General features: G+C 33.0%; 2 protein-coding genes across 2 annotated transcripts; both read left to right on the top strand.

The window, feature by feature from the left end:
* The first annotated feature begins 1,256 nt into the window (after positions 1-1,256).
* Positions 1,257-1,730, top strand: LOC140893637 (stigma-specific STIG1-like protein 1). Its single transcript, XM_073302724.1, has one exon. It carries the CDS (start codon positions 1,257-1,259, stop codon positions 1,728-1,730), a length of 474 nt encoding a protein of 157 aa, XP_073158825.1.
* Positions 1,731-7,573: 5,843 nt separating this feature from the next.
* On the top strand, positions 7,574-8,293 carry LOC140889750 (uncharacterized). Its single transcript, XM_073297476.1, has 2 exons — positions 7,574-7,939; positions 8,057-8,293. Exons 1-2 carry the CDS (start codon positions 7,574-7,576, stop codon positions 8,291-8,293), a joined length of 603 nt encoding a protein of 200 aa, XP_073153577.1.
* The last annotated feature ends 7,544 nt before the right edge of the window (positions 8,294-15,837 follow it).

The raw sequence follows: 15,837 nt of genomic DNA, 5'->3' as shown, positions 1-15,837 counted from the left end.
CAGTTTTCAACTTTTTTTAAAAAAAAAATGGGATATACTTTTTTTGGTCAATTAACTTATCCATATTTTGGTTTTGGTTCATTAACGTTTTCGATGTGGGTTTTGATACGCTAACTTTTTATTTTTTGTTATTTATGACGTGAGCCAATCAGAAGATGACACGTATGCAGTTGGACCAAAAATCATAGAAAATGAAAAGTTAACGTACTAAAACCCACATCGAAAAAGTTAATGGATCAAAACAAGTTAATGGACCAAAAAAAATATATCCAAAAAAAAAAACTTCCCTCAACTTTTGATAACTTCCCTCCTAACCTACTAATTTTTAAGTAGTGTTTTGATTGCCATTAATTTTGTTTACAACGTAACTTTCTAAATTTTATCATAAATTTTTTAATAATTAAATGCTTTATGTTGAGTGAAGAGGAAGAATAAGCAGACTCTCTTTCAGCCGACATGCATTTAGAGAAAGAATTAATACGTAGGCTTTGATATATAACATTAGATTAGAATTATGTTGTCAAAATTTCCAATAGTATAATAAATAGGAGTTTATGTAATTAGGCCCCTAAAAATATGTCAAGTAACTATTTAACTGTCTCTAACGATTTTCGGAAATTTTGATTTTTCTTTTCTGCGTTGGGAAAGGTTTTGTAGATTATAATTGAGTTTGAAATTAGAGACTTCAACCCAAACTTAAAATCTTAATGCCTGTCAGATTTAAGACTTAGGTAGTATTTGAGAGACCTTATAGAAATCATTTCTCAGCTTTTCTTTCACAAAATTTTAAAATTTTGTAAAAAAAAAAAAACTGACAAATGTTTTTTAAAAGATCTTCCAAACACTACCTAATTAAATCCATCGGTCTCTTCCGAAACTTATAGAACCTTAGATGCATGTGAAATGGGCGGCAAACCTTGGGCAAAAACCATTTCATTATATTCACATGATTAGTTTCAAAATAAAAATTGGTGGTAATTAAATATCTATATAGTACTTGATTAAAAACAACACATGCATTAGCTTTTACTCAATCTCCTTAGAACACACTCCATGCACCAAATTATTAAATGCAACCCCGAAGAGCCTTTTTAGCTTCTATACCACAATTCCCGCGTCAACTATTTTCCCTTCACACTATAATATTGCATCCCATTAACTCTTTACTCAAATTCTTCATTTTCTCCCCAATGCAAATCAAACCCAAAAATCACCATTAGACCTCCATTAATCCTATTTTGAACCTTCAAAAACCAATGAAGGTGATCAAAATAATCTTAAGTTTCACAGCCATAACCATGGCTGTGACCCTAATTCTCACCACCACAAGAAACTCCAACATTTCACAACATCATGACCCCTCGAAACTAGATAATTCCCTCGAAAGGGAACCGGTTTCCACGGACAAGATGAGCCGTTTTCTCGAGCACAAGGGCCGGTTACCTAATCCAAGGGCCGCCACTGTTCACTGCAAGAAAGATCATGAGAAGTGTCATCATATCATTTCTGGAAATGGAAGGAACACCACTTGTTGCAATAACAAGTGCATTGATCTGTGGTATGACAAAAACAACTGCGGAGCGTGCAAGAAGAAATGCGACTTTACCGACGAGTGCTGTAGAGGGGAATGTGTGAATCTCGCGTTTGATAAGAGACACTGCGGTTTTTGCCATTACAGATGCAAGATGACTCCTGGATACTGCATATTCGGAATCTGCGATTACGCGTAGTTGTTGACGGGATAGTCTTCACGCAAAATCAAGGTCTTTCTTGGCCTTTCTTATTTGTTTTTATAAATCATATACCACATTCGATAAATTTCTTGGTTTCCATATAAATATTTATACGCATACGTAGTTGTTGTAAATCTAAATCTTCGAGGATTAATACAAACTTTTCACAGCAAAATAATGAAGATGAGAAATTAATGACTGATCAGAATGTGTACCAAGAAGTTGTACTTGTTTACTTTTAATATATCATTCAAGAAATGTGGTTCTAATAAAAAAAGATATTATCACGACCGATTGCGGCTAGAACATGAACTTGTGATTGTTGCAGTATTTTAATGGTCATCTTATAAGAATTTAAAGATGTGTTACTTCAATTTGCTCGGCTAATTGCGTAAACTTTGTATCATGAAGCTCATGCTTGCTGATATTTGGGCCTTATAATTTATTTTTTACACACTGATGACTGAATCTATCGTCAATGGTCACGAGTCTTCATCCAAGGGGTGTATATTTATCAATACATATGGAGTCCATATTTTGTCAGCAGACGCAACACATGAGGATCAATTTAGGACCATTGATGTGAGAATAAATGTTCAACTTTAGATACACTATGATGTGAGAGAATTGCCAATGGTATGAAAATTTTCATAGTACTCTTCCCCTGTAGAACATAATTTTCACAAATTAATGCGTGATTGTAGAAAGTCTTGCAGTGTTAAGTTTGATATATTTTAATTTATCATTTCCGAAAAATAATTATTTAATTGTTGTGTATTTATATTGAAATCCAAAACTAGTATATTTTCAAACATTAAAATACCTACTCGTGAGAACTGATGCTTTATTTTTTTGAACGAATTAAAAATATTCCACTCCTTGTCTGTGATTTTTCTAAATAATTGTTATTTTTTTTTAGATAAATTTCGAGGGTATATAATTTTATTCGTAGCTAGTATAAGTGTATGTTTTCCCCTCTTTTTCCCCTGAAATTATTATTTTCTTCATCTTGAGCTGAATTTCATCCCATAAAACAAGTCTAACACATGCATTTTCTTTAGTATAATACAGTGAAATATTTATTATATTATATATATAACGCCAGATATATTAAATATAAATTTTACAACAGCATAATGTTATTCTTTATTATAGAACAAAAAAATCAAACTAATTATGTACTGCATATAAATAACATTAATTTAATATTCGTAAGTAGATATGAATTGGATTTAAATTCATCAAAATGTAGTTAGTTCCCTTAGATTATTTGTTTAATACGCGTGCAAGTTGTAAATGAAATAGCTTCAAATTGATTTGCAAGTAAAGTTGGCGACAAATCTTTGACAATTAATTATTTTTATACATTTCGTAATTAAATAAGAAAAATATTACATTGCTTCCAGGAGAAAATCACATGCCTTGCCATCATAGGAAAGGGCCTCATGTGTTGTGTTGACCAATCAAAGATCTCCATGTGTCTAGGTAGATTAAAGTTGATGTACTGACTGTGAGTTTTGTAAGACATATCTTTTATTCGATTGTATTTATGTTAAAAGTATTACTTTTCACTTTAATTATGGACTGCGTCGACCTGTCACAATGATATTAAATCGTGAAACTGTGTAATATGATACGTGCACTTATTTTAATTTGGAGTTATTTAAATTTATAACTTAATTTATCCCATAATATTTATAATTTGAGAAAAATTATCTCTATTTGCTAGAAACGTTTAATGCAGCAGGTTGGTTGCATTCACGGGCGGACCCGTATAGGGTCCAGGGGGGCACAACCCTCCTTAAATTTTCATAAATTTTTTTTATTATATAATTGTATTATTTATTTAATAAAATATAATATAATACATATCAATTTTAATTTATATTTGTTTTATATATTGAAAAATAAAATTATTTAGGAACTTATCAAATAATATAATAAATTATTACGTATTGATGACATTATTTTAAATTTTTTGTTTGTCATTTAATGATATAAATTATGCGGGCAAAATCCCGGTTCACTCCTAAATGTTTGGACACATTTTTGGTTCAGTCCTAAATGTTTGGACGTTCCCGGTTTAGTCCTAAATATTTCCTAAAAGTTTCTGGTTTAGTCCTAAATGTTTATACGTTCCCGGTTTGGTCTTAAATGTTTCCTAAAAGTTCCCGGTTCAGTCCTAAATATTTTTACTTTGCCGATTTTGTGCCAAATATTTCTCAAAATTTCCCGGTTTGATCCTTCCATCTACTCGTGTGTTAAAACTAACACCGCGTAGTGTTATATCATTTATGATTGAGTTTTATATTATTTATTATATATTTAACATTAAACAAGTTGTAAATAAAACACAAATTTATTAGAATTTTTATCCAAATTTAAATCAATTTTACACAATGTTCAAAATGAAAATATTAAATTCATGATGCTACAAAATAAAAACTTAAATAAAATAAACGAAACTTGAGGAATTAAAATTTAATTATGTTATTTCACATTTCTATTAATTTTGTTATATTCTCATTCATGATACTTGCACATTTAAAAAAAAAATTGGAGGTTGAAAAAAGATATATATCTTTTTAAAACTCTTTTTATAATTTAAATAATTAGTATTTGAGAAAAATTTACTATTAAATAAAACTTAATTTCATATCACTAATTTAACAGTGGTCAAATAATTCATTATATTTTCTCAATTGTTAACCATAAGTATTCTTCTCTTGAAAAATTTATTGAAAATTTCAAATATTTTGTGAAATAAGTAATACTAGTTATTTTCTAAAATATTTTTTTATTTGTTTGTGATTGATAATGTTTTTAACTATAAGATTGCACCGTTCAATTATTTTTTTATTCTATAATTTTATTTTGCATAATTTATATTATATGTTCATTTGAAAAAAATTGTTATTATTATTATTATTATTATTATTATTACCTTCTATTTTATTTAACTTGTTTTTTTTTTGTAAGTTTTTTTATCACGCTTTGTTTGTAGATGGAATGACCAAACTGAAAAATTTTGAAAAATATTTAGGACGAAAACTGGAACGTAAAACATTTAGGACTGAACTGTAAACTTTTTAAAACACTTGGGACCAAACCGGAAACATAAAAACATTTAGGACTGAACCGGACATTTTTGGAAAACATTTGGGACCAAACCGGTAACGTTCAAACATTTAGGACTGAACCGGAAATGTGTTCAAACATTTAGAACTGAACCGGGATTTTTCCCAAATTATGCATTGGTGATTTTTTTTTTTATGAATTTCATCGTTGAACATACTTATATTTTTATTTTTGCCTGAATTGTATTTTTTTAATATCTCAATTTTTTTAATGTGTTTAGCTTGTATCTTTTTATTTAAAAAATTGTTAATACATATATTGACAAAATGAACTAAATTTAATGTATAAAAAATAGAGAAAACAAAGTGGTCACTTAAACTACCACCCGATGGAGCAACACGTGGCTCCGCTCTTAATTGCGTCCCCTGAAAAAATTTTCTGGGTCCGCCCCTGGTTGCATTGTGTTATTTGTTAACTAAATGTCATTTTATTATTATTATTATTATTATTATTATTATTATTATTATTATATATATATATATAAAGAGAGAGAGAGAGACCATTTTTCAAATTTTCCCATGTATTCCACTATTTTTGCTTGTAGATTGTTTTATGAACAGTATTTTTGGATAATAAATAATTAGAATATTTCGAATCTCTTACTATAATTGATGACGTTTTTTTGTACATAATGTTTTGACATACATATTTGTACTAATTTGGAGTAATTATCAAGTAGAGTACATAGAAAAATTGTATTACGTTTGGGTTTTCTCCAATTTAATAGAATAATTTTGTTTGAAAGATTAAATCACACTTTAAAATTTTCAAATCCAAAAGGCTGATCAAGTTATTCATAATTAAGTTTACCATTCAAATAAATAATATGTTACTTTAACTAAAGTGTATATATTTAATTTGTAAATTATGCAAGGATTAATCTAATATTTTAAAATATAATTTTTAATTAATTGAAGTTTCTAATACTCTGACTTAATTCTTAGGTGAATTATATTTTATAAAAATAGAATGATATTCAAATTACAATCTATAACAAAAACAAGGAATACCAATTCCAGCTGAAAAGCTATGTATCTGTAAATAATTTTAATGAAACCAGTGCATCATATTTACCATTTGTGAAACAATATTTAACATAATTTGGTGAAGGGAATAAACTGGAAACAAAATATAAGAAATTCAATTTTTCTAATGACGATGGAATCCGCCGTCTCTATTTTCAATATGTACTAAGTAATTAAATTTTGTTCTCATACGATAGTTTGCAAAAACTTTTAGTCAGATAAATTGCACTGAACAAACTATATGCGACAAACTCACTTGATAAAATATTGATAAGGAAAATCTATTTCATAAGTACCATTGGCTATTTAATCCAGCGATCACCTGTTCCATAATTTGGATATCCGGAAAATTCAATATTCTTTTCACTATTTTGTTGGAAATTGTGAATGACATAAATGAGAAATAATTAATAAATGGGAAAAGAGTTTGTCCCACATTGGAAAAATTTCAATGTGTTGTTTTCCTTAACTAGTCCAACTTTAGATTATGGGATTTGGCCCTTAGGGCACCAGAAGTTTTGTAAAGAGGCAAGACATTAGCCGATGAACAAATACACACGCGCGCCCGCCTAACTCGGCGTGGTGGGGTGGGGTGGGGTCCTATGACCGTATATCCTTTTTGGACAAATTTAATTAAAATAATATTTAGTATTATTTATTAAATTTTGTATCTCGACTGCCCACCTCAACCTGTGTGTGCTTCTTGACTATTTAGTTTGAGTTTATCTCCACGAACGATGGGTATGCTTCTCGACTGCTCTTTCACCTCGATCGATTGGACTCGATCGACTGCCCATATCGACCGACCACTCATCTCGACCGATGAAAGTCGACTGCCCTCTCGACTGGTTTATGTCAACTGCTCTGTCGACCAATGAGTTGCGTCTGTTCGTCTCGATGAGTCACATCTTCTCAACTTGATGCGGTGTGTCTCTTGGTCGCAACTATCAGCTGTCTATAAATACATCCCCATGTCTACAGATTGAAGCATCGAATTTTCTGATTTCTTGTGTTTTCTCACTTAAAATATTCTGCCATATTTTGTTCGCTGAAGTTTGAGATATTTTTTTTGCTGATATATCTCGTTCGTACTCGTTGTACCTTAGAGACGATTGCCGCCAAAGCTTAGCACTAATAACGGGCAATTTTGTCTTGCGGACAGAGAGATTCTCTTGCCTCAACTTGATCATTGTTGCTGTTTTTGTTCAGAATTCGGAATACTTTGTCTAACAAACGCAAGAAGAAATCTGTTTTCTGATTCTGAACATGTCTACTATTTCATTCACTCCGCTCGCTACTACCCCCGCTCATGGAGAAAAGTCATCCAAGTTTTCTTGTGCCGACTTCAAATGTTGGCAACAGAAGATGTATTTCTATCTTACTACAGAGAGTCTATCCAGATTTCTCAAGGAGGATCCCCCGTCGTCATTAAAGGCGATTCTGACACCCAAAGAATGACTGCGGTTGATGCATGGAACCACAATGATTTCCTGTGTCAAAACTACATCTTGAATGGCTTTGATGACACACTTTATAGTGTCTATTTTTCTGTCAGGACAGACAAGAAATTATGGGATTCCTTAGAAAAAAAATACAAAATAGAAGACGTTGGCATCAAAAAGTCTTTGGTTGGTAAGTTACGTTTCTGGAAATCAAAATGGTTGACTCAAAACAGTAATGAGTCAAGTGCAGGAAATACAGATCATTCTGCATGATTTACTGGCCGAAGGGATGGAAGTAAATGAACCATTCCAAGTCGCATCAATCATTGAGAAGTTGCCACCGCAGTGGAAGGACTTCAAGAAATATCTCAAGCACAAACGCAAGGAGTTGAAACTTGAAGACCTCATTCTAAGACTCCAAATTGAGGAAGATAACAGAAACATCGAGGCCAAGTCATACAAAAAGGTGATAGAAACCGAAGCCAAAGCAAATCTGGCAGAATCCAATAACAAAAGAAATCGCCGATATGATGGAAAGAAAAAGGGAAAAGCAAAGAAGTTCCAAGGTAATTACTACAACTATGGCAAACCGAACGATATGGCAAGAGATTGTCATCTTCCCAAGAAAGAAAACATAAATAAGAAACCAAGGCAAGAAAATATTGTAGAGGAGAGGTATGTACCTTTAGATATTGATCTAAGAACTGTTATTTTTTAGACCAACTTGGTGGATGATCCAAGAGAATGGTGGATCGATACTGGTTCTACGAGCCACATTTGTGCAGCAAGAGATATATTTTCCACCTACACCATTTTTGGTGATAGAAAATTGTTTATGGGAAACTTTGCTACATCAAAAGTCATTGGAGTGGGGAATGTGGTGCTGAAAATGACCTCAGGAAAAGGGACAACGCTAAAAAATGTACTGCATATGCAGACATTCGTCAGAACTTAGTTTTTGGTTCTCTTCTGAGCAAGGCACGATTTAAAATGGTTTTTGAATCAGACAAGTTTGTGTTAACAAAATATGTCATCTTCGTAGGAAAAAAATACCAAGACAGTGGTCTGTTTAAATTAAATGTAATGAATGTTATCCGTCAAGATGCGAAGAATAAAGTTATCAATTCTGCTTACTTGATTGAAAGTTCTAATATTTTGCAAGAAAGATTAGGACACTTTAACTTCAACACCTTGAAAATACTTGCAAATTTAAATGTAATACCGGCATTTAAAAGAAATTCACAACATAAGTGTGAGATTTGTGTTGAAGCAAAAATGATTAAAGCACCATTCCATTCCGTGACTAGAAGTACTACACCACTTGAGTTAATACACACTGATGTATGCAATTTAAAATATATGCAAACTCGAGGAGGAAACAAGTAATTTATAACATTCATTGATGACTGCACAAGATTCAGTTATGTATATTGATTGAAAAGCAAAGATGAAGCAATCGAAGTTTTCAAGAAATATAAGAATGAGATTGAAAATCAACAAAATTCAAAGATCAAGATGATTCGAAGTGATCGATGTGGAGAATATGTTGCTCCATTTGAAGAATTTTGTTCAACGTCTGGCATAATTCATCAAACTACAGCCCCATACTCACCTCAATCCAATGGTGTTGCTGAACGCAAAAATCATAATTTAAAAGAAATGATGTACGCTTTGTTACTAAATTCTGGCTTATATCAAAATATGTGGGGAGAAACGATACTTTTTTGCAAATCATATTCTAAACAAGATACCACACAAAGGAAAAGATGGTACTCCATATGAAATGTGGAATGGGTTACCTTAAAGTATGGGGGTGTTTGGCTAAATTAGAAGCACCAAAGCCAAAAATAATAAAAATTAGGCCTAAAACGGTTGACTGCATATTTACTGGCTATGCATACAATAGTTGTGTATATCGATTCTTAGTGCATAAGCCAACAATTCCTGTAGTGACCCGTACCGTGATCACCTACTAATCAGAAACTTAGGCATGCAATTAAAAAATAATTAATATAGATCAGATTAAATGAGGAAATTAAAAAGAAATAGCTTAATACCAGAAAGGTAAATCCTAGTGGTTGGCCCTACAATCCTGTCTTGGTCACCACCCAATCTCCAGATCTCTAGGAGAAATGTATGCAACTGCCCCGTCGAATGGGGTGTCCAGACAACATAAAATAAGTGGACGTGAGCACTAAAGCTCAATATGTTAGTACGGGAAAACATACGTATATGATGCATGTAATATAATGATCGGGTATCATATATGGGTAAACGAATCAAAATCCACTCAAAATGGCGCCCAGGATATGAGCTGTAGCCGTTGGGACTCAAGCCACTGGACCCAACCACTCACTCCTACCAGGACATGGACCAAATGTCCCTAGATCACTAGAGTTCGACAGACCCGTCGGTCATAATGACTCTCAGTGTCGAAACGTCCTAACATGGGATGAGTACCCAATAACACTGGCTTATCTCAAAGGAGATTCAAGCTCAATATGAGATGCACATGTAGTATAATATCATAAAACTGTAACACGCGACATGTCAAATAATATGCAACACATAAGCATGAAAACCCGCTGGCAATCTCAGTCAGTACTTACGTACCTTACTAAGGCAGTTCCTAAAAGCACCCATCTAGGTTCCAAACCTACCATGCAGCACTACAATTCATAATAACCATGCATCAACTAACATGCTCTAAAAGCCTTAACTAAGCTATAGCATACACCCTATCTTCTATAAGGAGCTAGAGCTATATCTTTGTCTGTCGTCAGCCCGCTGATGTCGAATGCCCCAGAGCTTGGGCACAGCCTCGCTACGACCTCTAGACACCTTGCCTAAGCTTTGCTGATTGGCAACTACTATGGAAACTCTCTGTTATTTATAAAAAAACTACTAACTACTCCAACTCTTTATAAAAGATCCTGAAACCCTTAAAATAGAGCCATTACGGGAGAGGAGAGGTTTGGAATGTTTCAAACTGAGCTCCTCACGGCCCCTATTCATAGACATCAGATCGGACGCTCTGATCTGCATGTCTCGCCACGTGTCACGATCTTGTGAACATCTGTCCCGCCAGCACATCGGACGCTCCCATCCCAGATCGGATGCTCCGATCGTCTCCACGTGTCGATCCAAAGTTGACACCTCATTGGACAACTGGTGATGGGTTCGGATGCTCCGTTCTGAGTTTGGACGGTCCGATCTCACTCGAGTTAAAATTTCCAATTTCTTTAATTAAATCAAATTTAATCCCTTCCTTAATCATATTCAGTCAATTAATCTTGTAAAAATAGGACCGGGCTACTACATTTTCCCCTACTTAAAATATTTCGTCCTCGAAATTACATCTTAAGTATGCAAAACAAAATATTGAATAATATCCTTTATTCAAATTGAATATTTTACAACATACAACTGAGATACAAAACAATCAAAACAACTCTGGGTAGTCTGCATGCATATGACTCTCAAGTTCCCAAGTGACTTCTTCAGTGTCTCGGCGCTGCCACTGAACTAGAACACGAAGAATAGCTTTGGTGCGCAACATCTTAACCTTCTGATCCAGAATAGAAATGATCTCTCCACATATGTCAGATATGTATCCAAATGAACCTCAGACGGCTGCAAGATATGAGACTCATCCGCCACATACCGTCATAACAGCGATACATGGAACACATCATGGAAATTAGACAAATATGATGGTAAAGCCAGTCCGTACGCCAAATCTCCTACACTTTCCAAAAATTTCGAATAGTACAATGAACCTAGGAGATAATTTACCCTTGAGACCAAATCTCAGAATCCTGCGGGTTGGTGAAACTCGCAAGAATATCTTCTCGCCTACCTCGAACTGCAAAGGTCTTCACTTAATATTAGCATAACTAGCCTATCGATCTTGTGCAGTCTTAATCTGTTTCTTTATTTGTCCAACAATATCAATAGCTTGTTGGACTAAATCTAGTCCCTCTACCTATCTCTCCCCCACTTCTTCCCAGAATAGTGGAGTACGACATCGTCGCCCGTACAACCCCTCAAATGGAGCCATACCAATATTGCGATGGTAACTGTTGTTGTACGTGAACTCAATCAAATGAAACTGATCTTGCCAAGTTGGAACAAAATTCATAGAACAAGCTCTCAGCATATCCTCAAGAGTATGGATAGTGCGCTCCGACTGACCATCAGTCTGTGGATGATAAGCAGTACTCAAGCCAAGAGTAGTACCCTTATCTCACTGAAAACTCCCCAGAATCTGGAAGTAAACCTAGGATCTCGATTTTTGACAATACTTACTAACATGCCAAGAAAATACACAATCTACTGGATGTGCAATCAATTACTACAATCAAAAGTGAAATCTCGGTTATATGGAAAAAAATGTATTACCTTGGTGAGTCGATCCACTACAACCCAGATAGCATCACAATTCCTCGAGGATACCGGCAAATGGTTCACAAAGTCCATTGTGATAAACTCTCATTTCCACTCAGGAATAGGTAAACTGTAAAGCAGTCCTCCAGGTCGTAGATGTTCTGCCTTAATATGTTGACACACCAAATACTATGAAACATACTGATACACAATGTGATTCATACCTTACCACCAGAACCAAGTACACAAGTCCTTGTATATCAAAAAGATTCTACTACTAATAGCGAAAATGATTAATACCCTGTCATATCACTAACAAATGTGACAACGTGTTTGTCCACAATTCTTGATTTCTGAACTCTACAGGTTCTCATCTTGAAAATATCAATGCTTATTCTGTTGACTCAAAATTCGATTAGTACAATCTCTAGTACTAATATTCTGAGTCGAATAATGACATTTATCTCATGACTTGAGATAATGCTAAAAACAATAATGCCGATTATCTTGTCACGGATAATAATAATTTCTTGCTGAATTCTGAATTGTGCTACTAGATGAACAAAATCGTTTCATCCTAAACCTTGTGAAATCCTCAGATTAATGTAATGTAGCTAACTCTTTGGGCTAAATCTGCCAAAACAGCTATATCACTGGCATAACACATCCAAAAGACATCCCGAAAAAGTAGTGACAACAATCCCACCAGACCCAAAAAAATATGGATCATCTGAATGTGGTAAATCAGCTGTAGAGAGAGATAGAGGTTCAAGGTGCTATATGACTACAAGTTGATGGAATTTTGAAATCACATTTATATCAGCTTAGCTTGAGTTTTGGTTCTAAAGAACACTTGATTTAGCATGGTATTATTTCATTTTTTTCAATGTGGTTAATAATTAAGTTGTTACTTGGAATAAGGATACTTGAGTACACTACAAAAAAATGGACACGTTGCAAAAATCGTCGCAAATCAATTTTTGTAACGGTTCTAAAAAGCATTTGAAAATGGTTTGTCGGAATGCATTTGCAACGGTTTTTAAAAACCGTAGCAATCTGCAACGATATTCTCGACGAAAATACCATCGCAACATTGTGACAGTTTTAAAAAAAACCGTCGCATATTGCGACAGAACTAACGTTAACCGCACAACTTACACATTTTTTAGAACTTAACCGGATCTATAATTTGCGACGGTTTTTTGAAAACTGTCGCAAATTATAAAATTTTTCAAATATATATATATTCAACACATAGGCCGTGTACATATACACACATATGCCGTGTACATACATATACACAAACATATACCCAAAAGTTCGAAAACATATACCCAAAAGTTCGAAAATCATAAATTTAATAAATTTGAAATTTTAAATTAATGCATAAATAATTTTTGAAAAATAACCAATACCTTGAATCGGTTCAAATATTGTACCTACAACCAACAATTTAACATATTTCAATTACAGGAATTCAAAAGAGCCAAAATCCCCAACTTCGAAACCCTAGTATTGACTTTATACCTCAAAGCTTCGAAATAAAACTCTGAACAACCAAAACCACCTTCCTCCTACTCTGGGCGGCGGTCGGCCACGGCAAGGGCAGCGAACGACAGCAGTTGGGGAAAGAGGGTTCAACGGAACGTGCTCAAAAATTAGGAAAATAAGTATCATAAGAAATCTTACATCGTGGGCTTTCCGAATCTACGATTATTTTCAAAATCTAGCCACCGATGGAGGAGTTATAACCAATTTAAGAAACAAAAATGGTGAAGGAAAGAAAAGAAAGAGAAGGAAGAAGAAGACTCGGTCGAGAGAGAGTGTGGGGAGGAGTGAGAAAATCATTATATATATACATACATATATATATATAGAGTTTTTTTCAAGTGCCCACCTACCATGCCCACCACTATGCCCATCAATGATGTGGCACTATTCTATTCACATCCAATAGAATAGTGTCAAATTATTGGTGGGCATGGTAGGTGGGCACTTGAAAGAAACTCTATATATATATTGGATGTGATAAAGATGTGATAAATTGTAGGTCCAATAAAATAGTGCCTCATCATTGGTGGGCATGGTAGGTGGACACTTAAAAGAAACTCTATATGTGCGACGGTTTTGTTTAAAACCGTTGCAAAATGCGATGGTTTTACTAAAAACCGTCATAAAATGCGACGGTTTTATTAAAACCGTCGCATATTCATATATATATATATATATATAGTTTCTTTCACATGTCCACCTACCATGCCCACCAATGATGTGGCACTATTTTATTGAACCTACAATTTATCACATCTTTATCACATTCAATAAAATAGTGACACATCATTGGTGGACATGATAGGTGGGCATATGAAAGAAACTCTATATATATATATATATATATAACTTGAAGTGATGAATTATTTTATATAGAAAAATAAATTATAGAATAGGACTCCTTCTATACACAGGGAGTTCTACTCTTGATGCAATGTTTGTTGATTTTTGCATAAGATGTTCACGCAAATATAATATTCTATTAAAAAAATTTTGAGCTTTATCAATATTTTTATTTGTTTTGAATTCAGATATTCATGTAATCATCTTATATAAATACATCAAAAGAACTTCCATTATAATATGAACATCTTGTATACAAAATTTTTTGACTTTTATCAATACCATTTTATTTTGAGTTCAGATATTCATACAAATATCTTACAGAAAGAACTTCCCCGTGTAATAACATAAGAAAAGCCCATAAATAGTTTTCTAGGTGCGTACAAATTTTGCCGGAGATCCCACCTCACAGCTCGTGTACACACACTGACAAATGCCTATTAATAGCAAAACCCTACCGATTAATGTGGCATGCTAAAAATAAAATAAAAGATAAAAAAAAAAGCTGCAATAACTAATAAACTGACAAAATGAGTGGTAGTGTCGGACTTGAGTTTTTTTGAGGCCTGAGACGAGCATAAAAAAATTGGTGGCCTTAAAGTTACTTGAGTTTTTTGAGGCCTGAGACGAACATAAAAAAATTGGTGGCCTTAAAGCTTAATACTCATATATTTTTTCATCGATAAATATGATAGTATAAATAACATGCCTTATACAAATAAAATTAAAGTTGGATAAAAATATGTATAAACAAATACTAATAAAGTCGAGACCATCCAAAAAAAAAAAATGTGAAATTCATGTTTTGAACCAATACGTATTCACTTGAATATTATTGATCGTCTCTCAGTTTTGAAAGCGAAAATATTGATTGATTTTGCATAATAATTGTTCTCAAACATTCTTTTTCTTGATTGATGCATAGCCATGTCATTTATCTTTCATATAACATAATTAATATATCGGAAATGAGTTTCACACAACTTCAACTTGAAAATTCCTCTTTCGATAAATACAACTTTCGATGGATCACAAAAATTATGCAGTCAAGTGTTGAAAAATATCCTGAAACGAATCGTTAAATAGAGATTAAGTGATAGCGAGCTTGATTATCATAGAATAGTGGGAATTTGGTTTTTAGCGGGAACTTACTAGATAGATATTTCAGATTGATTATCGATTATTGTTGAATGTTTACTAGAGATAAAAACATAAATGAACAGTGGGAATTCAAGTCTTCATCATAGGCTATTGTCCATTAATTATTATTCATGGGATAAAGTCATGAATTAATTATATACTATACTAATAATTTTTTAAAATTTTGATGCCCCAAAATTTTGGGGCCGAAGCACTTGTTTCAAAATTCATACCACATGTCCGGGCCTGATTAGTGGACACATATAAATATTTCATCCTACTCTAAAAAAAATAATAATATTTCATCCCTAAAATAAATAAATAAAATAAAATAAAAGTTCATTGTCGTAGTGTTCTCACACTTGGAAAATTAATTTACATAATTTAAAATATGATATATATTATTACTTGAAATTTTAATAATACTGGCGTTTCGTGGCACACAATGCATGTATAAATATTAAAAAAAAAATTGTTTTTGATAATTTTTGTATAAAATATATATTATTTTATTAAGATATTATATTTATATATTAAATACGATTTCATTGGCCTTTCGAACTTTGAGATAGAGTGGAG

The sequence above is a fragment of the Henckelia pumila genome, chromosome 3 (genome assembly GCF_033568475.1).
Source record: "Henckelia pumila isolate YLH828 chromosome 3, ASM3356847v2, whole genome shotgun sequence".
Taxonomy (NCBI): Eukaryota; Viridiplantae; Streptophyta; class Magnoliopsida; order Lamiales; family Gesneriaceae; genus Henckelia; species Henckelia pumila.
The sequence above is the reverse complement of the archived record's forward strand: the minus strand, read 5'-3'. Positions and strand labels throughout refer to the sequence as shown.